Source organism: Clinocottus analis, unplaced genomic scaffold (assembly GCF_023055335.1).
Source record: "Clinocottus analis isolate CAN_PGR_092001 unplaced genomic scaffold, fCliAna1.0.p SCAF_9, whole genome shotgun sequence".
Classification (NCBI taxonomy): Eukaryota; Metazoa; Chordata; class Actinopteri; order Perciformes; family Cottidae; genus Clinocottus; species Clinocottus analis.
In genome coordinates, this window is record NW_027176251.1 from 3,400,742 (window position 1) to 3,423,620 (window position 22,879).

Below are 22,879 nucleotides of genomic sequence, written 5' to 3' on the forward strand. Positions count from 1 at the left end.
TATTCAGTCTGATTCTATGGTTGATCTCCGTCACGTGACCAAAAACAACTTCGTAAAAAGTACTTTTCGTTTTCATTCACCGTAAAGGTTGCCTCGTTTATAATACTAGCGATACAAACAAGCTTACACAAGATGTACCTCGTCAACTTCTAAAAGTAAATCGGTAGTATTTCATAACTCATGCCCCTGTAAAATAACCTGTTTAGGAGTATGTGTTTATACATATTACATTCAGTCACTTATATTTTAAAACTTTCTTTGTGACCATCACCACTAATGCAGAGTGTCAATACATATTGGAGAGTAGGGTCCTCCTGACACAGCCTTTTAAAAGCATGAAATCTACCTTTTCTGCTGACGTCAGTTTCGGGGTCACAGCTTACTGGGACTCTTGAATAGAACAAAGACATACTTAAAAAAAAATGTCTCTTGTGAAAAAGATTTATTGTGCAAACATTTCTGGACAGTCACCATCTGAAGAAGGAACAGGTAAAGATGGGGATGGAATCAAAGCCGGAAAGGAGACACTGCTCTCTCCCCTCTAATGCCATCTCTGCAAGCTCAGGCTCAGTGTCCCAGTCTGAAGCAGCATTCATCCCTCCAACAACCTTATCCTGCTGTTTTGGATGCTGGTAAAGATCCAACCTGGAGACGCCTTCAAAGACGTTGCCATTGGTGTAAGTGAGACCGGGACTCTCCACGATATGAACCGCCTTGTGCTTCTGAAGGGACGAGACGTCGCTAAACTTTGCCCACACTCCTTACATTCTAAGGCTCGCTTGGATTTCTTCTTGGAAGTTATTACTCCTTCAGTCTCCACTTTCGAGGAGGCTTTACGTTTCCTGGCGATCTTTGGTTTGGTGGGCAGCATCTCAGGTGTTTGATTGGAAACTTTTAATGACAGCAACGAAAGAGGTTTATTGTGCAAACATTTCTGGACAGTCTTTAAATAAAGAAATGCAACAATGCATGTATATTTTCCATCTCTTTTATTGTTTTCGAAAATTAAAATAAATTAAATTCATAGATCTAAAACCAAACTCATCATAAAATGTAAATTCAGTCAGGTTAAAATAAATAGTAAAAAAAAAATCATGATAATTGCAATGTCAATATCACAATTTGTGCAGAACATGTGTTTTCTATGCATATTTGTTTTACATTTCCTTCTGAAAGCAAGATCATTCTAAACTTGCTCAATGACATAATAAACCACATCACAAAGCATTTGCTTTTTAAAGTATGCCACTGCCAATGAAAGGCTTCATGGAAAAAAGACAAAGGCAATAATACTGTATTTTTTATAAGCTGAATTTTCATACATCAAAAGTACAGTTACATTCTAACTGAAAGAGCATAATGTTGAAAAATAAAGGGTAAATTCTATAGTGGACGCTACACCTTTTCCAGACTCCCTTGATTATGAAAATTTAAAAAGCAGTTGTGGTTGCGTGAGATGCAAAGAAAAACACAGCACTTAAGGCATAACACGCGAGATGTTCTTTGACAGTCCCCAAAGCGACACCTGCCCCCTTCTCCCTCTCCAAGCTGCTCTGGCCAGTGGCCTGAACCATCGTACCGTGTGGCTGCGTCTGGCAAAGGACTCTCCTCCACCAGGCTGGGATTGGGGGTTTCTTTTGTTGCATTTGCCCTCTCTTTGGTGGGTTGAGGGGGAACTGAGTCCTGGGTATCAGAGCCGCTACAGCGGATCAAAGCTTTAGACACATCCAATCTGAAGGACATGAAAGTCAATGGTGCAGACACTGCCCTGTGATTCTGTCTGTAGAGGAGCCACGAGTTCACCAAAGCTAGATCTGTGAGGTACCACAGCACCGCTTGAGGCCAGCAGGTTGGGGCTGAGGCAGTGAGAGGAATGGAGTAAAGATTCTGCAAGTCTCGGTTGAGATGAGCTGACATCTGGGCCTTCTCAAAGTTGTCAATAAGGGAAGCCATGTTCCTCTGGCCATTTCCTGCGGTAGAAAGTATGAAGCCACAGTGCGATCTGCGCAGCATCAGCTTCCCGTCAGAGCTTACAAACTCATCTCCAATCTGTCCTCTGGCTCCTCCAACCCTTCCAGCCCCATGAACCCCTGCAACTAACAGACGATCTAGCATAGCAGGGGTGGAGAGTTCCTGTTTGCAAAGAAACACCATACTACCTTTGGGGACCATTTTTTCAACAGCATCTTCTTTGCCGGAATGACCCAACTTTAGATCCACATGTAAGAGAAAACCGCCAAATCCAATTAATGTTGTACAGGAAAGAGACAGTTTCTTATTGTGCATCTTACCAGGCAAAGGAAGTGGATGTTGGTCAACTGCATAATCACCCTCTCTTCTCAGCGACTGGCATCCAGCTTTGAAACGGCACAATAATGGCCGAGCCTTCCACAGTGGATCAGTCTGTGTTTTCAAACTGTTTGGGTCATTTGGTGCGTCCCTTTGTCTCTGCCCATCACTTTGTTGACAACTTTTACTTTGCCTGCTTGAGAGCGTTTTACCTTGCAGTGCTTTTTGAAAGTCACTATCATGTCTTCCTTCCTGAATATTGCTGTTGACTGGATCTTTTGCAGGAGAGGCGAGTTTCAACATGCGAGACAGCTCAAGGAAGCGGGAAAGTGGCACGGCCTCAGCGATCAAGGGCACCTTAGTCAAGTCCTGCCAGTAGAGCCTTGGACTAGGAAACTGAAAAATAGCAAGAAACCAAATACATCTTTAGTGGTTTTACATCTAATTAACAGAGCCAAGTAAAGATTCATTTTCAAAACGGAGCACAAACCTTTAAAGTTCCCATAGCTATGTGGATCCCAACAAACTGTGCAACCTCTCTCGCTGTGACAAGTTTGGTCATGTTGGACAGTATATTTGTGCAATTGGCAATGTCTACCCAGGTATCCCAACCAAAATAACTGGAGAAGTAGTCAATAGGCTCTCTGGCCGTGTTTTCCTCTCTCGGCGCTCGCAACTGGTTTGTTGAAGTCGGCAAACTGAGGAAGAAAAAGTGAGAGAAAAAACTGTCATAGACAAGAATGTTTTGAGATCAAATTTAAGATTATTTCTGCACAGTATTAAAAACCAAAACAATTGAATCTTAATAAAATAGTAGACAATATAATTATCTTAGCAGTGCTCAGTAAAGGTTGTATACTGTACTTTTGTGACAGGTCCTCTGGCTGTTGTGCATGATTTGTTTTGTTCTTGGAGAAATAGGCCATTACTTCTGCTTCTGACTCAAGCTGAGGATCTGACAATTCAAAACCACCCACGTCCTCTTCATCGGAACTTTGGAGGAGAAAGTCCCGGAGGTCTGGTGGAGGCTGCAACTCAGTGTCTGTTACACCTGAAAGATCAGATTGTAAATGGACGAGTTATGTAAATTATGATTGACATGAGGTATCTGGAATATATTGAACAGGTACCTACAAGTGGACCAAACTTCAAAAAGAAAACCAACCTTGTCCATCTGCAAAGTCACAGACCCTTGGTTCTGACAACAGTTCTCTTGCTCTCATTTCCTGGTAGTCTGGTACAGAATCGCTCCCTGTAACTGTTAACAGATTCAACATGAACATCTTCCTTCAGTCTTGGGTAAAAGAAGAATATCACTTGAAAAAGCAATGACTCACTTGAATGATCTGTTTCTTGATGTTCTATCTGCTGGGCATCACTGGATGCTCCTGTTGTTAAATTCCCACTGCAGGTCTGAACAGCTCCAAGTAGAACCTCCCTTTCCTCCTCCTTCACTGGGTAGAAGATACACTGGTTGGGGTTGAACTCTGGGGTGATGCAGCTCTCGTCCCTTGTTGTCTCTTCACTCTCCATTACTGAAAGCAAAAAGCCAAAAACATCCATCTCTTAAAATATAAAGCCCACAAAATCTTACAGCTTTTTAAAGCGAGAGCTAAGAGATTATTGGATAAACTGAAAAATACCTAACAGCTACATCTGGTTCAATGCACGACTTCTTCTTTGTATTAAATTGATGTTTTTTTGTAAATATTCCCTGACAAATTTAATGAACTTTACTAATCTTCCAGTCTTAATGCTAAACTAAGGTAATTTAATTGCCTCCTGGCGGTAGATCCACTGACTTGTGAGAGGTACCACTCTTCTTATCTGTACGTGCATATAGTAATGTGCAAGTATTACTTAAACATGTACCAACAGTATGGCCTAATACTTACATAGTCTGGAGGAGTTTTCCATGTTGACTGACTCCACATTCCATCGGATGTGTCTGCTGCCCTCCGTGGCCTGGGCCTCGTGCGGCACGAAGCGGGTCTCCTCCTTCACCAAAACAGTCCTTATATCACGATGGTGCTGTGGCTGCAAACTTGCACTCTGTTCGTTTTGACAGTTTGGTGCAACATGTTGTGGCTCTGAGATGCTCTCTTCAACTTTGATCACCTGGCTCCCATGAGCTTCATTCTCAGCAATGCTGTCCGAACCCTGGAACCACAACAAATATGAGTTAGCAATGTTTCGATAATTAGCCATTGAGGATAAATGGTACCTGTTGATACAACTGGCATCTCACCTGTCTGTGATTGTTCATCTCCGTCATCGGGCACGGCTCTTTGTCAGCAGTGGCCGTCTGTCTCGAGGGAAGGAACTTTTCAAGTATGATGCCTGGAGACTGGACAGAGTCGTTATTATGTTCCTCTGCTCCCTGCAGTGCTCCGAGATGCATTACCTCCTCAACACGAGTGGCAACTGACTCCAGCTCAAACACAACTTTCTCTACAGGAGACGATGCAGTTGGAGCTTGTTTGGCCTCAGCGCCGGTCTCAGGCTGTGAAATCTTTGTACTAGCCTCGGCTTTGTCATTAATTTCTGAATCAGAGCTGATGGGACATTCTTCGTAAACTAACCGACATTCATCCTGTTCTGTCACTGATTGTGTTTCTTTGATGGTATCTCCAACTGAAGCGTTCTTAGATATCACATCTCGTTTTCGACGGCCTGTTCCTCTTCTCCTACCACTCGGAGCATTCACTGAAACAGCTCCTTTCTCTCCTTTTTTCTTCTGGACTAACAGTTCTTCCTCCTCCTCTTTAATCTCTACATGATGAGTGGAACATGACACTGTCTGCAATGTTAACATGTTTCCAGTGGTTGTTTCATTCCTAACTTGCCCTGGAAGTTTGTCAGCGCTTTCACCCTGAGAAGTTCCACTTGATTTATTTTGGGGAACGATGTCTTCATGAGAGGCTGGTTCATCTCTCTCAATCTGCTCCCCAACAGTGACTAAATCTACCTCAAGAAGTAAATCCTCCTTAATGTCTTCATCCGTGGGAAACTGAACTGGAGATTGTGAGCTGGGACTCCTTGGAGTAACTTCTTCTTGCTTGTCCGCATCTAACGCCAAAGGTTCTCCTGTTTCTGAAGTCTTTGTCTGAGTAGAGATACTTAAAGGGGGTTCAGATGTGAAATTCGGAAGAGTGTCACTGTTTTTCCTTTGATCAGATGGTGAGTGAACTTCAGCGGCGGTATGGGATTGACAATCTGCTTCTTTTTTACCTTCAGCCGTATTTTCAAATGCACCCACGTCGCCATCTGAAGAAGGAGCAGGTAAAGATGGGGATGGAATCAAAGCCGGAAAGGAGACACTTTGCTCTCTCCCCTCCAATGCCATCTCTGCAAGCTCAGGCTCAGTGTCCCAGTCTGAAGCAGCATTCATCCCTCTAACAACCTTATCCTGCTGTTTTGGATGCTGGTAAAGATCCAACCTGGAGACGCCTTCAAAGACGTTGCCATTGGTGTAAGTGAGACCGGGACTCTCAACGATATGAACCGCCTTGTGCTTCTGAAGGGACGAGACGTCACTAAATCTTTGCCCACACTCCTTACATTCTAAGGCACGCTTGGATTTCTTCTTGGAAGTTATTACTCCTTCAGTCTCCACTTTCGAGGAGGCTTTACGTTTCCTGGCGATCTTTGGTTTGGTGGGCAGCATCTCAGGTGTTTGATTGGAAACTTTTAATGAGGACAGCAACGAAAGAGGTTTCTGGTTCTTTTTGGGTCTTCCTTTTTTCTTACCTTCTGCTGTAATATTATTTGGAGACTCACTGGGTGATTGTTTGCCTTTACTCTCTGGGGACACAGTTTGGGCATCATGAGGTGAAGCCTCTGGTGTCTGGCCTGATGCTTTTGAAGGGTCTAACTTGTAAACCTTCAGTAGAGGCTGTTTATGACCTTTAAGTAGAAGTAGAGCGTCTGGCGTTATCTGTGGTGCAGGGACGTCTGCTGGAGCCGTGGTTGTTTTTGTATTGACTGGTTCCTGTTTTGCCAGGTTTTTCTTTCGTTTTCCATCCTTTGCTTTCTTGGGCTGATCTTTTTGCATTATTTTGGTTTGTTTTTCCTTTGTAAATACAGGCACGGCTTCAGTGTTGGGCTCACTTGTGAGCGTAACCCCCTCTCTGGCCACTTCTTTTTGCTTTTTCATTTGCTTTTTCCTTTTATCCCCTTTGATTTGTTGCACTCGTACCTGCTTTGATGGGGATTTTATTTCAGAAGTAGATAGCAAATGTCCCACTTTCTTGTCCCTTTTCCCCTTTCTTCCCTTCTTCTGTGATGTTACTTTTTTCACTGAGAGATTTTTTGTTGGTGTTTTATCTCTGACTCCTTCCTGCATTGGATGATGCTGGAGTGATGACTTCTTCTGTTTCTTGTTTTTCTTTTCTTTTTTTTGTGGACCAAATTTAACAACAAGGCGAGACTTTTTTGTTCTTTGCCGTTTGGCAGGTGTGGTATCAATTTGGAAATCCTCCTTGCATATGGATCCGACCAGTTCTTGTATATGTCCTTGAAAGATAAATGCCCTGGTTGGCTTTCTTTTCCGCACTTTAACAAGTTCTTGAGCTGACATAACATTTACTGGTAACTCTAACATCTGTGGCACCTGCTTGGTATTCAAGTGTGATGGAACATCTTCTTTAGCAGGTGGATCCTCTACTTCAGACTTGTTCTCAACCTTCTCCTGACTTTTCTCAGATGGTTCTTGTTCAGATGGTTCTTGATCAGCTTTTTCTTCTCGCTCCTGTTGTGCATCTCCATCCATCATTAGGTGGCTCTGATCTAGACTTACCTTTTTCATCTGTGAATTAACCTCTTCTTTGAGATTAGTTTCGGATTCACTTGTAGTATGCGTGAGCGTGTCTGGTGGAACAAAAGGGCACGAAGGAAGGCCCTGTTGATCCGTTTGTAAAGGTGTCAGCTCCAGCTCAACTGCAGTCAGAAGCAGTGGAGCTGACAGGCTGGTCTCCTGCTCAGCTAACATAGTCTGATCTGCAGTATTCTCCAGGTCAGTGGTTGGTACCAGACAGGAGGACGAGATTTCATTATATGGCAAGGTTTGCGATTGTTCCAGCTCCACAGTTGGTATAAGTTCTAATATGACTGTTTGCTCAAGGTTTTGCTCTTCTTCAGTCTGATAGATAATGTGATCCACAGGATCAGACTGAATTGCACCAATATCGGGCTGTGGAAGCATCTGATGAATCACCTCTCCCTCGGGTCTCTCTGTATCTTCAGTCTGAACGAGTGTTAGCTCTATATTTTCCCCTACTGCTAGGTGGGAACCGAGTTCTGAGAAAGATGGGTTTTCCAACTGACCATCTGGCGTAATAGGTTCCAGTATAATTGTTTGCTCCATTGAATCAATTGGGTTGTTTGAAGAGTCCAATTCTACTATCTTAGAATCCGTTTGTTTCAGTCCTATAAAATCTAAGTGTGATTGGTAGAGATTCAAATTCATGGTTTCTGTCAGTTGTGACAGCTGGTGCACTTCCAGTGGTGGGGCATTAGGTGGCACCTGCCCTAATATGACAACTTGGTTTACTTTCTGCACATTTCCCAAAGACTCAATAAGTCTGCGAATCTGCTCCGTGTCAACATTGGCATCAACTTTTTGCAGAGGTCCATTGGGCCCCACCTGTAGTAGTGCCGGTTGGTAAATAGATATTGGAGTTATGACAGGTGTATTTTGGTTCATTTGCTGCCCAGCATAGAGCGTCTTACTGACTGCAGCAGGCAACCCAGTGTGCTTGGTTTTCATGTGATATAGCCGTGTCTTGGTACTCTTGAAAGTGGCCTTGCATAAAGAACAAGGATACTTTATTGTTGAAGAACCTAAAGATAATACAAAAAGACAGCTGTGATGCATTGGGATATACCATGAAAAGCACAACACATGTCCTAACAGTTTGTTTTCTAGAATTGTATCATTTTTAAGGATGCATTTAGAGAGTTTTTACCATCATGAAATAATAACAGTTTACCTCTCGGTGTATATCCAGACTATATCTCTTTTTGATCTATTGGCTCCAAAAACATGAATATACACTACACATTGTATTAATCTAAGCTCTTGACTCAAAGCCTTTACAAAGGCTGCAAGGGCCTCTAATATATTGTGCATCCCTAATCATTTTATTACTTTGGATTAGAAAAGTGGCATAAGACAGAGTCTGCAGCAATACTTACAGCTGTACACAGTCACAGCGGTGCTTACAACTAAATGCCAGGGTCAGCAGGTCAAAGCGTTTGTTGGGCAAATTTTAATTTTGACCTGAGTTTAGCGAATGATTACAATTCATCTTTAAGGAATACATAAATGTTTGTATGAAAATTTGTGGCAATCCATTGCATAATCATCATCCACCCTAATTATGACATTGTCATCCCACGAGCCACGTCGCAGGCATCGCTAAAAATAATGTTAACATTTGTGTTAACTGATAAGTAATCTCTGACATGGAGATGTTTCTTACCATCCTTCCGTTGTGCCTTAGCTTTAGTGCCGACCCCATCTCCTTCAGCTCCCTCTGGCAAGTGTGTGACCATATGTTTCTGCAGAGCTTTGGACATGGGGAACCTCTTTCCACACTCCTTGCAAACATACGGCCTTTCTCCGGTGTGCGTGCGCCGGTGATACTTCAGCAAAGTCATTGTTTTGCAAGGTTTACCACAGTCAGTGCAGGCGTAACCGTCCTGGCCAAAATGAATTTTTTTATGAAGGGTGAGCTCTGATGACTTGCTAAAGGCATGGCTACAGATTGGACACTTGAAGGGTTTCTTCTCTGTGTGGGCTTTCTGATGGACCATGAGCTCCGTGGAGTTTGTGAACTGGCGGTCGCAAACGTAACAGGCGAAATGGGCGTTCCTCAATACGCACTGTTCATATTCCGCCGGGTGGCTCAACTTCAGGTGACGCACTTTGCTCTTGTGGTCACTGAAGATTATGTGGCACTCGAGGCACTGCAGGGAGAGCTGAGATGCTGGAGGGAATCAGTGAAGGAGGGTTAGAAAGTTTATATACAACATACAGTTTATCCATAGACAAGTTTTTATTAAAGTATTAATTCCTGCAAAAAACAACATGAGGCTCTGGAGGCTCCAACATATAGTAAGTATTGCAAAAGAGTTTGTCTGCACATTGGAGCTAGCAATAAAGTAATATGGGTTCAGTTAATTTTATTACTGAAGATATCATTTTACAGTAGAGTGTATACAACCTAAAACAACAATAATAATCATGCCACCATAAAAATCACACTATTCATTAGATTACTGTAGAAAATAACAGTATCTATTAACTGCGTGGACGACCATACCAATGTAAACTGAGATTTGTGAAAACAAAGAAACCCCTCAACCAAGAAGTGTGACTTAAAGTGTCGTTGAATTTTAATTTTCATCGTTAGGAGTGTCTAGCACTAATTTAATTGTCAAACAAAATACAACCCTGGCCTGGTTCAGAGAGGTCAAACAAAGAGCAAAACAAATACAAGTGAAATACTCACATGTGAGAGGCATAACCAGTGGTTTGGACATGTCCATCTTGAGAGGATCTATCATGGCCTTCTTGGAAGGAACGTATTTCCGACCGTCACGTGCACCTTTATTCGGTTTCTTTGCCTTTTGCCCATCGGACCCAGGATTTGCATTTGTGTCAGGCGTCTGTTCTGTGGGGACACTTATCTTTGAAGCAGAGTCCGTCTCCATCCCTGCAGTGTTCACGGAGGGCTCCGTCAGCGGCTCATTCTCCACTACATGTGTGACTGCCATACCTGGTGCTTCTGCCGTTTGCACCTCTGTCCCATTTCCCTGTGGCTCGACTACCGTTTCAGTCCCATCAGGAGTAGCTGATTTGTTCTCCTCTTCCTTTGCATCTGGTTCACTCGGCACTGGCTGAGCTTCAGTCTCGGTGTCCAGTGGTTGCACTGTGGTGCCGGTGGTCACAGGGTCTGGTCCGCTGGTGGACTCGGTCGGACTCTGCATGGCTCCCCCCCTCTTTGGCTTCTCAAATGCACTTGTTCATGCGTTCCTATGAAATTAGGTCACACACACAAACACAGAACGGCTGTTAATTGATCAGGTAAACCAACAGATGCATGGACACAAGGTACCAAGAGAGCAATTATCAAAATGTAATTCACTGCTTTATATTAAGAGGGATCTTTTTCACGATTATGTACATGTATGTTAACGCCGTTAACAATATCTTTGTTATCTACTTAGCGGCGACAGCTGGGTAGCTGGGGAATGAATGGGATCCAAACACTTGTATGACAAAAGAAGACGGACGGGCAGCTGTGTGAGCCTGGTGCATCCCCCAAACTCAACACTTTAATTGGCATAAACAGCGCATGCATGTACTTTAACGTGATGATAATGTATTTGAACAAACCCAACCACAATAACCACATATACACATTATTATATAGTAGCAGAGTTAGCTTAAATTCACCGATTTGTGGTCCAAAACGGGTCGTGCTTGTTAGCATGTCCACCCAGTTTCACGCCAAAGACACATAATACTAATTCCCTTCCCACGTCCCCGTTTCTACACCTGTGAAGCTGTGTGGATGCGGGAGGAAGTAGTTTTACGGTTACCGAGGCTGTGTTGTCCGCCCAAACATATCCGCGTCGACCCTCACAAAGCCAACGGCGACCAGCGCCAGACACACGCGTGACGTCACGTCTGACGAGGGCCCGCGGAGGCCTGATGGGAATTGTAGTTTTTCCCACAGTCAGTCCACTTCTCGAGCGGCGCTGTTCACGCTGCTAAAAGACTACAACGCTGCAGTTTGTTGATAGCAATTAGCGCACTTGACCTATATTTGGACTACACTTAAAGTTTAATACAGCAAGAGTTACTACGGCGTCTATAGTGAAGCTAATTGTGTGCCATAGCCCAATTATTTATGTCTTCAAATCATGTAACATTGATGTATTTAAGTTGAAGCAATATGTTTGATTTCAGCTTTAGAGAGGTGTTGGTAAATACTTTTTCTATGGTCCACAAATTCTCCCTCACATCCAGAACTGAAGAAAAAAACATATATATTTATTGAGGTAAACTAACACTATACTGTTAATAAACACCAGGATGTTGAGCACCATTCAGCAAGAGAAGATCCTGCCAGCAGCAATATTATTACTACTTGTTGAGCAAATCAAAATAACACCCTTATTAATCAATTCTGCAGAGCTCTTCCGAAGGACACAGTTGAATAAGGATGAATAAAGTTTACAGTACTGCCTCCTGGCAGCCAGTTGGTGGCGCTATTGCAGTACGTGATGGAGGGACTTATTCACTGTGAATTTCGATTAATGTAGTCCCTGGAAACCTCTATAAACCAATAATAAAAAGTCCATTAGTACGGTATGCTGCACCATTGATGCTACCATTGTTCATATCCATTATTTTGTACCAACATTTACATATTTATTGAAATACTGTATTGCAATTATAATTTGTACCTTCCTCTGAGATGTCCTCTAGGTTTAATGCTTGCATTTGTTTTACACAGATATACGTTGTATTCATGTACCATCTATTCCATTTAGTGTTGTAAAAGCGACATTATAATTAGAAATTGCTCAGTATGGCAAGCTGATCAACCATGCATGAGGTCATTATGATAGGATTTATAATTAATCAGATTGTGTGGAAGTGTCTTGCGCCCCATTAGCGCTCCCTGCATTAATAACTCAGTGATTAATTACAGTAAAAACTCCATTATAACGTCAAACGCAATGACACACACAATTTTTGGCACTTTTGGAACGGTTGTTTTACAGATAATTTCAGAAGTGTTTCCTGTATTGCTTTCAAGAATAACTAAAACAAATCAAAATTTAGACAATATGCTCAAAATATTCAATTTTTCTTCAACTTATTTTCCTTCAGTGTAAACACTAATGGTGTTTACACCATGAAAACACAATACCCACCCCATGCACATGAAGACAAAGACTAAAAACATTTTGAATGCATTACATTTTATTTGGTTATGCAAGTGGAGGTTTTACAGTTTCTTTCCCTTTATAAAGAGATTCTGCATCACCTAGTTGATCAAGTTTGTACATCAAAAATATACAGTAAAACCTGAAGTTTAATCTCAGAGCATCAGGCATGAACTGTTGTTACTCTTTTGTAGATGCTCATTATCAATCTCCCTGGGATATTATCCTTAATGCAGCGTAACAGTGCGGCGGGAGGGGGGGGGTTAAGTGAAAGGAATCCTAAGCACATTAGATATAAAGAATTGTTTTGTGCAGCAATAATTGTTTTGTTTCTTAGCCCTAACCAAAAAGCTTTAACAGAAAGAAATGTACAATATGAAATAAAGGCTACGGTTAGTAAAGGCACCAGTATAAGAAAAATAAATGCTTCGTGAGCATTCAACCCTCACTATCATACTGTGGCATCGGAAGCTCACCGGTCGCATGTTTTATGTAATGCAAATGCAGCTTCGCCACTTCATCAAAGCCCATATCACATTCAACACACTCCCAGTTCTTGTGCTCGCGCTGCAGGTTTCTCTCCTGTGACTCGCTCTTGTACAGCTTCTGCAGGGTTTGCGATTTCTGTACGGTTCCTGATTCCAAAGTCTCGGCGTGATGCACGGGCTCTCTACAATCCAACACTTCTCGGTTTGCGTAACGCTCAAACGCGGCGTCCTCCCACGGCGTTCCGGTTGCGTTCTCCTCCACGCGTTCCTCCTTTATTGACAGCTCTCCCATGTAGGTGTCCTTTTCTAGCTCCTCTTTGACACGAGCGAGGAGTCTCTTCTTTTCAGTCGCTTGCTTCTTCGGCGAATTCTTGAACCCCAGCCGCATCCCGTTTGACCCAACGTAACCTCTGCGATGCATTTTTTTCCGATGCGAACGTAGATTTCCTGGTTGGGAAAAGCTCTTCCCGCAGAATGTGCACTGGAAAGCTTTCGCGACGGTGTGGCAGGTGTGGTGGATCCTGAGCTGTTGATATTCGTCGAAGCTCTTGAGGCAAATATTACATGTATGTTTCTTCATGTTGTGGCGTCGCAAGTGATTATCAAGCAGACTTTTATCAGTAAAGCCTCTGGTACACCTCGTACACCAGAATGGTTTTCGTTTATGCAGATCCACATGACTCATCCACGACTTCACAGAAACGAAGACTTTGTCACACTGCTCGCACCTGGGATGTTTTGTTTCAAAGGGCGTGTGAACTCTCATGTGACCGAGTAGTCGCGCATGCCTGATAAATGATATTCCACATTCTGGACACTCATGTTTGCTTAGATTCTCAACACTGGGCTCTGGATCCTTTGATGGCGGGTTTACGTGCAGCATTTGGTGTTTTCTGAATGAAACCAAGTATGTGTAAACTTTCCCACAGACCAAGCAAACATAATTCTTCCCATTTTGCTTCTTCGGTGAGCCCGGGTCTCCGTTGACACCTTGTGTGAAGCCTGAGGGGTTTGTCTGCAATGAACTGCTCACGTCACACCAGCCTGCATCCCCACCTGTGTTTTCTCCATCGTCTACTTTCCCAGAATCCAGTGCTGCTGCAGGACTCTCGTCGTCTCCCGTCTCCTCCTCCTCTTTCTCGTCCTCTTCTTCTTCTTCTTCCTCGTCTTCCAGGGCATGCTGGTGCAGGTGAGTGTTGAAGACATCCCAGTGTGTAAACCTCAGTCCACAATCCTCGCATACAATGCTGCACTGGTTAACTAGAAAATTAGAAAAATTACCAAAATTAGAAATATTCCAAGTTTGGAGCGTCATGCACAGCAGTTGAATGTCATCGAGTTATTATGCAGTATCGAACATTTGTGTGTCTTCTGATTTTATGGATAAACTCATGTTTTCTGTGATGTTCCAGCTGAGTTTTTGCAGGTTCAGAAACAGCCTGGTCGTTACTGGTAAAGTTACTCATGTTTAATTTCAGCAGGTACAACTTACAAGACTGAGTTGGGGTTCTTCTCTTCATCCACAGGTGTTGAATGTTAAGTCTTCTAAAATTATTTCAATCTCAGAGCCTTGTGTATTAAATAACTATCTATAGGGGATAGAGTTAAAAAAAATAAAAAAATTGGACATTTAAAATATTACAGCAAGAAACGAGACTTGAGATGAATTATGATCGGTGGACAAATTAGTAAATCTTTTCAAAATTAATTTTGTATTGACATTTTAAAATAAATGATGAATCATTAACTTAATGACAGAATACGGAAACAAAATAATAAATTGGCAAATAAAAAAAATGTTACGTTAAGGTTTATAATGCGTCAATTAATTTATTTAATGCTTGAAAAGTGCACAAACCAACTTTTATGAAGCCATTTTCTAAGTATTTCATGCAACTTTGGTCTTAAGACAACTTTCTTATCAATAGCTAGATCTTTCAATCAATATTTATACTTTTTTTTAAATGTTGCTAGTCTGTAAGGCTACTTTTAAAAGTACTTTAAACACCTGCATGCACTGTTTTTGTTAATCGTTTATAAAGCCTTTTGTAACACCGTGACCAGAGACTACAGATGAAAAACAATCTTTGGACTAATGTCTATCATGTACTTTATCGATTTGTACTTTCCTTTTTCTCAAATAAACTAAACAAAAACGTGTTAATAACCCAATACATGACCACTACTCAGTCAGAAGTGAGTGCCAAAAACAAACCAGACTAATGATTCTACGACGGACAATACAGATGGACTGAATAAAGTTTGAATGAATCACATAACCCAATTATTTACGCAGAAACTAATCCATTTATTTATCTTTTTAGAGCACTTTTTAAAAAGTTAAAGTAGTCAAAGGGTATAATAGTCATCACAGGAAAAAAAAATGATTCCCATAACTTAATACAGCAAAGTAACTCTTGTACAAGCCAAATACTTTTTCCCCCATCTATAAGTGAAAAGTAAACTAACGACTATCCCATATGAACAAAAGCACTATTTTAGTTGAAGTAATGAATAGTTTGTTGACAACTTAGAAATATAAACACTGAAAAGGAAATAACGTAGGAGGTTAGACATCTACCAATGCTAATGCATTGCTTGTAACATACAATTATTTGAGTGTTAAATGACATTTCATGGTAGTAATTGGCTGTAATGTTAAACAGCAGGACTTTTCATACAAATTCACATAAGTGGTGCACATTGTTGAATTTGACCTTTTCTCTGCTAAACCTCAAGCTTTCAAAATGGAACGAGCTTATTTAGTGTTAGTTGTACAAAATAGTTCAATGTCTTCATAAACTTAGTTATACGTAGCGTTAAATACATAGTGTGTCAGCTATGATTTTCATTTTTTAAAAAGGACCAAAATGTACATGCAGAAATGTTTCCAAATATGTTTTTGATGTATTTATATATGAACTGGCATGATGCAGCCAGGAATGCCCAAATAGATTAATTCATGAACACGTCTCTTCAAAACAAGGACAAATTAAACTACAATTGTGACATTTCAATAAGTATATTTAAAAAAAGCTTATTCTTAAACATTTGTACACATACTAATCCAGTGTAAAGGAAAGGCCGGGAAAAGAAAAATAGTTAACAGCTCTGTTGTACAAAAGACTAAGAATCTCAAACAATCAAGAAATAAAGAGAAAGCATGTTTCTACTTAGCCTAAAACACATGTATAACAACGAATGTTGTCGCTTAACATATTAAAGTAGTTTTGCAACCTCCAAAAGAACCCCCACCAAAAAGAAGAAGAAGAAGAAAAAAAATCAATAATCTACAGTGTCTTCACGTCAATGCTTTCCAGGTTGTAAAGTCAATGATACTCCACAGTCATGTTCAATAATGTGCTGGTGCAAATCAGATTCTTGACAAAAAGTAGTTCCACATTCAAGGCAAGTAAGGCCATTGGTATCTCCTGAGGAGACGGCAGCGGGGAGAGGCGGGGGGGGGGGGGTTACTCTAACTTTTGTCGTCACCGACACATTCCTGGTGATGATCGATGAGGTCCTGTATGTCGCCGAAGGTCCTGGGGCAAATGGAGCAATGGTACGAGTCGTTGTTAAAGTGTTGACTTTCGTGTTTTTGTAACGCGGTCGGTGAAAGAAAGGCTTTGCCACAGTGCTGGCACTTGTGGCTACTTTGTGACTGGCTGTCTGAGCTGAGCGTAGAGGATGGAGAGGACGTCCTGCTGGTGTCAGCAGAGGGGCCGTTGGGTTTGGGAGGCTTCGGGGTCATAGCGGCGCTGAGCCTTAAGCGGACCTCGTTGGGTAGACGACAGCGTACTTCGTCGTGCCAGGCGAGGTGTTGCTGCAGCTGGTTCTCGGTCCAAAAGCCGTGGCAGCACAGGGCGCAACAGTACGGCCGGCTCTTTGCCTTGGTCTTGTGGGCTCCCAGTTGTTCCTCGGTTTGGAAAGCTTTGCCACACTTATCGCACTTGAAGAGGCATTTGGCCGTGTGCTCCGACAGACGGCTCAGAGGTTGCGACGCCTCGGCCACGGTTTCAGGATTTTGGATCTCGGGTTTAGACTCGGGCTTTATGTCCAGACACACTTTCTTATGGTCCAGGAGGACGCTTAGAGAACCGCACTGCTTCCCGCAGTCAAGGCATGAGATGAACTTCACAAATGGGGGCTCTGATCCCATTTTCTTCTTCTGTTTGCCAACGGCGGGAGTTTTCACCGTCGCCGCACTGTTGCCTTCTGTCGGCGCTAGCTCACCGCTTGAGGTAACCGACTCTGTTTTAATCCTCAGACGAGCCTGGAATTTACCTTTCATCCTCAGCTGAGCCTTTAATTTACCTTTAGTCCTCTTTGAGTGGGCCTGCCATTTGTGGGCACGCAGACCTCTTAATTTGGCAAAGGTCATAGAGCAGAGGGGACACTGGTGAGCTTTTGTCTTCATTGTCGATGACGTGGACTCACTCCCATTCAAGTAGATGTCAATCTGAGTTGGGACTTGATGATCTGCAGTGTTGCCATGCTCGTTTTCATAATGGGCATCAAGAAGTGACTCTTGCTCAAATGTTTCGCTACACTCTGGACATGAAAACCCGCCCTCGACCCGTAGGTTTGAATCGGCGTGCGGCACAGTACTGGTTCGACACAGAGGGTTAAAGGTATGGTGACGTTGGAGAACACGACGGTCAAAAAACTGTTTGCCACATTTGTGGCACTGAAAAGATCCGTCCTCCGTCTCGTGGTTCGCTGACTTCAAATCGGCATCTTTTGGCGAGGGTTGGGAGCATTTCTTTTCTTTGTGCCATCTTTTGTGGATGCTGAGGGCCTGGTTGGACACAAATCGACGCTCACAATCTGAGCAGTGAAATGGTCCTTTGCTCGACTCTTCCAGTTTAAGTTTGGCTTTAGCGACAGTTTTGTAACCCTCGGCATGAATTCTTTTATGAAAATTCAAAGCTCCAACGACTGAAAAGCTTCGGTCACACTTTTTGCATTTGTAGTTCAAATTGGTTGTACTTGGGTTTTTGAAGTTGCCTTCAATTTCCATCTTTCGCTCCCCGCTGACCATTTCATGCTTTAATTCAGTGTGTACTGGTATTTGCCTCGAGCTTTCCTGCGTGACCGCCATGTTGTTTGTGTGCAACGTTAGAGTATCATTGTCTCTGGGTTCTGTCTTGCAAACAACTACTTGACTGTCTCTTTTAATGCAAAGCTTTCGATGAGCCGTCAAAGAGGCCTTGCTGTTGAAATGCGCGAGGCATGTTGAGCACTGCAGATCCTCCAGCGCGACGGTAGATCTTGGCGATGACGGCGAGTGGCCAGTCTCGTACCCGTGGCTTTTCATGTGAAACTGAAGCGCTTTGGCACGGGAAAACAGCTTCCCGCAGTCAGGACAGCTGTATGTGTTCTTTTTCAACTGCTCAACCTGATGCTGGAAAGACTTAACGGGCGGTGGGAGTAACTGGTCCCTATGCACATACTGGTGTCTCAGGAGGCTGGAGAAAAGACGAAATGACCTGTTGCAGAGTTCACATTTGTGATTTCCGTTCTCATATTTACGCATGTGCATTGCCATAATGCCCTTGTGACGGAACTTTCTGCCACACACCGGACATGCAACCTTGAAGCGTTTGGGTGCATTCCCAGAGTGCAAATAGTCTGTGCCACCTTTCTTGAGCCTCAAATCTGTACACTGAGTCTGACTTTGCCTGTGGTGGGAGTAAGCTCCAAGAGACCAAAACCCTTTCCCACACCGTTCACAATGGCAAATCTTGGGGCCTAAAAGGGTTTTCTTTGGATTGTATTCTTTCTTAATGTCGGAAATATTCTCCTTTTTTTGTGCGGAGCAGTTTCTCATGTGGTTGAACAAGCTATCCGCATGCGAATAAGACATCATGCAGTCTGGGCATTGAAATGGTTTTCTTTTGGGATGATGCAACTGATGAGAGACTAAAGCAGACAATCGTGTGAAGCATTTACCGCACTCAGTACATGCCAGATTTTTCTTCTCTAATCCCTCTGCCTCACCACCACCACCACTTGCGTCTTCAGTCTTGTGTTGCTGAATGTGACTGCAGTGTGCTACATAGCTATCGGCCTCGTGGCCACATGTGTTGCATGTGTGAACTGCCACTGACTGACCTTGCGTATGCTGTTTTCTCTTACGAATGCCGTGCCACATTTTGTGAACGCGCAGTGATGAAGCACTAGAAAACCAACGGTGGCACTCTGGGCAATCAAATCTCTCCCCTGTCGTCTTGTTCTCGGCTTCGCCCGCTGTCAGAGCGCACTGCTCGTCGGTCTGCTCAAAGTCAATTTCCACAATTTTCAAATCCATCTCTGCCTTTGAAACGAGACGACTGGTTGAAACTCCAGCGTCGCCGTCATCTCTTACTTCCTGATCTGATTCACACAGCAGCTCCAGATCAGGATTCAGGTCTTGGACGGTCTCGTCCTCAGATTCACTTGCACTGATCACCTGTACGTTGAAGTCTCCGGGGCCATAACCCTCTACGTCATCGTCAGTCTCATTCATATGTGCGTCTTCTTCGGCCACACCGGGAGGAAGCACGCTCTCAGTCTCATTTACATGTGTGTCATGTTCGCCCGTACCGGGAGAAAGCACGTTCTCAGTCTCGTGTACATGTGCGTCTTCTTCGGCCAGACTGGTAGAAAGCATGTACTCCGATTCCATCGCGTCCTGCTCAGCCTTTTTTCTTACGCTTTCCAAAGTTTCCTGTTGAGGTAGCAACGAGGTACGCACCCGAGCCTCCTTCTCCGTCTCTCTGAAAACATCCGTGTGATGAAGCTGATGGGAGTGAAGTGCAGAGGCCCTGGAAAACTTCAGCCCACAATCTTTACATTCAAATGCCTTCTTCTGCAGCTGACACACTTGGTGAAGAAAGGACTTGGCCGGAGTCTCGTCATTGTGCGCCATGCGCTGATGCCTGTAGTAGAATGTTTGAGTCATGAATACTTTCCCACACTCCTCACACGGGAACCTGTTTGCGGAATCATTTGAGTGATTAGCATGCCATCGCTGGTGGTTGTAGAGGGCAATATGGCTATTGAAAGCCTTTTTACACTCGCTACAGTAAAACTCATTGCAGCTTTTCTTTGGTTTGTCTTTCATTTCCTCTGGAGAGCATTGACTGTTGCGGCTAAATCGCTGATGCGTTTTAAGGCGCATCAGAGCAGTAAAAGCTTTACCGCATGAACACTTAAAAGTCTTTTCAGGAGTATCAACAGTCTGGTTTCCACCGGGCTTGACTTCAACGATGGACTCCTCCGTGTGGAATGCATCGCCCAAACTCTTGTTTCGTGACTTAACTAACTTTTCCTCGTGACAACGGCGGTGTGCATCAAGAGCTGAAGCGCGAGAATAATTGCGCCCGCAGGACTCGCACTGAAACGACTTCTTTTTCAAATGTTCAAGGTCATGAAAAACGGATTTTGAGGCTTGTCTGTGTGAGCGCTGATGGTTGAGAAAGTGTCCAATCACACTGTAACATTTCCCACAGTCTAGGCATTCATAAGTGTGTTGCTTAGTTATCCCAGAATGCATTTGCACACTCGGCTCCTTTGGAGAGGTTTGACCATGACTCTTCTCCATATGCAAGAAAAATTCACTTGGTTCAACAAATGATAGTGAACACCAGGTGCAGAAATTAACCGTTTCATTGTCCTTTTCCGCATCTTGTAAACCATCCAATTGGTTGTCTAAATACATGCTTTCTTGTGGGTGTTGATGTCGATGCTCCAAGTATGCCGCCTCCTCCCTGAAGCCTTCTCCACATTCACGACAGCAGAAAACCCCTAAAAATAGAAAGGGGAAAATAGGAGGTCAAAGCCACTCCTGTTTTCAGAGAACGAAAGACAGAAAAATAATAAAAATCACAAAAACACAGGTGAAAATCATATCTTTATTTTAAAACATGATTAGAGTTTACAATATAATCAAAAGGAAACGTTGCAAATGGTATTATCAAATTGTTCTGGATACAACAATATCCATACAAATACCATTACAGAGGGGATAATAAATACAGCGCTAAAGGAAAATACCGTCCGTGAATTTTAATTATTTGGTTATTTCAAAAGATTGCTTGCTGCAGAACGTGTTGCAGTCTTAAACGGGTACATTTTACCAAAGCATCATGTTGAAATATACATTGTGGTGCTTCACTAGAGAACTGTGAAAGAAAAATTGATTTTATAAACCGCAAACCTGATGCTACTTTCACAATCAAATCGCATAGCATACACCAGCCCTACCTACATAATTCAATAAATGACAGATCAAATCAGAAAATTTAAATCACTTGTGTTGATCAAAGCTGAAGTTGCACCTGATTATAAAGATTGAGTGCTGAAAAAACATTTGATTAAAGACATACACATATGCCCATTAAAGATGTTTAATTGGCAGTAAGGAACTGTGATGAACCACAGAGCGAGGTTGAATATTTAGTTTGGGATCACACTACTAAAGTAGGAGAGAATGCAACAACATTCAAGGTATTGTGGTACTGCCTTCAAGTCATGTTTTTGACAGAGAAATGAAGTACACAATATGCCAGGTAAAAGCTGTGAGAACATTGTTGTCTGTTGCCCAACCACAAAAACAGACGGCACAAAACTGGTTATTGTTCCCTTTTTAAAAAACAGTAAATGTTTTTTTTTTTGTTTTTGCATTGCTATGCAGTGAGAAAAACTCCCTTTTTTAAATCATTGTTTAAAATGCCAGTGTGCAACAATCAGAATACTATGGTTTATGAATTGCCCACATGCACCATACCCACAGAGAGGTTTTATAAGAATGATGGTGAACATTACGCCAAATCAAAAATCAAGGTGTGTTTATGACCCCTGCTTATCTAATCAAAACATCATACGAGTACATGTTGGTAATGTTGGCCTGCCAGAAGTTACACAACCATGTCAAATTCTTACAAAGAACAGACAAATACTTTAGCTACCATTGTTCATTGTTTGAATTGAAAAAGGGCTGGCAATGGTATTTATTTGACAACTTTTGTACCATCCATTACATGATCTAAAGTGTGTGTTAATACACAGGAACTGCCTCAGTACAGGACGAGATGTGATTCAACGTAGCTCATGAAGCGCCACTTACAACTGAAGAATACACACGTCTGAAATTTAAGGTAAGCATTGTTGGGAAAGCATAAGCAGGATCGGTCAAAAGTCGAGCTCTTCAGATTGAACCTGCACCCTCATACATGTAAAGCATAGCCTCTATGACCCAACTACCTCCTGTACCGATGTTCTTGTTTACATCACTACAGGAATATACTCCATGTAATGCATTTCTTATGTCATGGTTGAAATGCATATATAACACGTTTGAGCATGCTGTTGCTGGATTAGTTCAGTATACAGGACTCAGCATCCATGAACATGACACAGCCACAAAGCTAGAGGAGGCTAACAACGCAAGTTTCTGCAACCTCATCCTATTTTCCAGGAGGAAAAGCAGTTCCTTTGCGTAAAGTCTCCATGTGCCTGCAGTGAAGTTGGTGTGGGAGGTCACCACGCCTGTTACATACCAGGTCGTGGTGCGACGACATCGAGGTGTATCTGGGTTAAGAGAGCACGGCTGGATACTTACGATCAGCGGTGTCCTCGGCCGATGGAGACGCGTTGTTTTCAGATGCCGTGTCTCCATCGCGGGGTTTGTTTCCAGTTCCGTCCTCTCTGATCGCCGAGGCAGCAGCTTCGTCCATCTTGGAGCGTCTCTGTCCCCGGTGACGCTAGCTCGCTCGAGCCCGTTAGCGTCACAGTGCCACGGTTCCTGAACCGGAGTTTGTCTCGTGAGCAGTAACTCAGCTGGACAAGGCGGAGAGCAACGAGTATGCTAACTTAGTCCGTTTTCACATAACAAAGCCGCATATTGTAATGTTATCAGCAATGCGAGTGATGATGAACGCGGCTAGCTAGCTGTTACACACACACACGCGCGCGGCGCTGTGTGGCTGCGCGTGCATTCATTGGCGGAAGTGGTTTCTTCTTCTCCTGTTTGTTTTCTTCAAGAAAGACGGTGGCCTGCAGCAGTCAATCTAGCACGCAGTGCGCAAACAAAACAGTCTCAATATAAAACACCTGACTTTTTAACGGTTGCAACGTTTAGGATTAAAATGTGGAAC

At 42.9% G+C, this 22,879-nt stretch overlaps 1 protein-coding gene across 7 annotated transcripts; it reads right to left on the reverse strand.

The window, feature by feature from the left end:
* Nucleotides 1–990: 990 nt before the first annotated feature.
* LOC137781103 (zinc finger protein 883-like) lies at nucleotides 991–22,696 on the reverse strand. 7 transcript variants are annotated; one of them, XM_068569666.1, is made up of 10 exons: nucleotides 22,345–22,696; nucleotides 9,804–10,327; nucleotides 8,772–9,278; nucleotides 4,538–8,130; nucleotides 4,185–4,449; nucleotides 3,627–3,824; nucleotides 3,455–3,547; nucleotides 3,154–3,340; nucleotides 2,780–2,987; nucleotides 991–2,685 (listed from the first exon to the last, which is right to left on the reverse strand). In XM_068569666.1, exons 2-10 carry the CDS (start codon nucleotides 10,279–10,281, stop codon nucleotides 1,396–1,398), a joined length of 6,819 nt encoding a protein of 2,272 aa, XP_068425767.1. In that variant the 5' UTR covers nucleotides 10,282–10,327; nucleotides 22,345–22,696; the 3' UTR covers nucleotides 991–1,395. The 7 variants fall into 7 exon arrangements, with proteins under 7 accessions (XP_068425767.1, XP_068425768.1, XP_068425769.1 ...); XM_068569667.1 differs by lacking the exon at nucleotides 22,345–22,696 and adding an exon at nucleotides 10,897–10,946; XM_068569668.1 differs by lacking the exon at nucleotides 22,345–22,696 and adding an exon at nucleotides 10,751–10,862.
* Nucleotides 22,697–22,879: the final 183 nt, after the last annotated feature.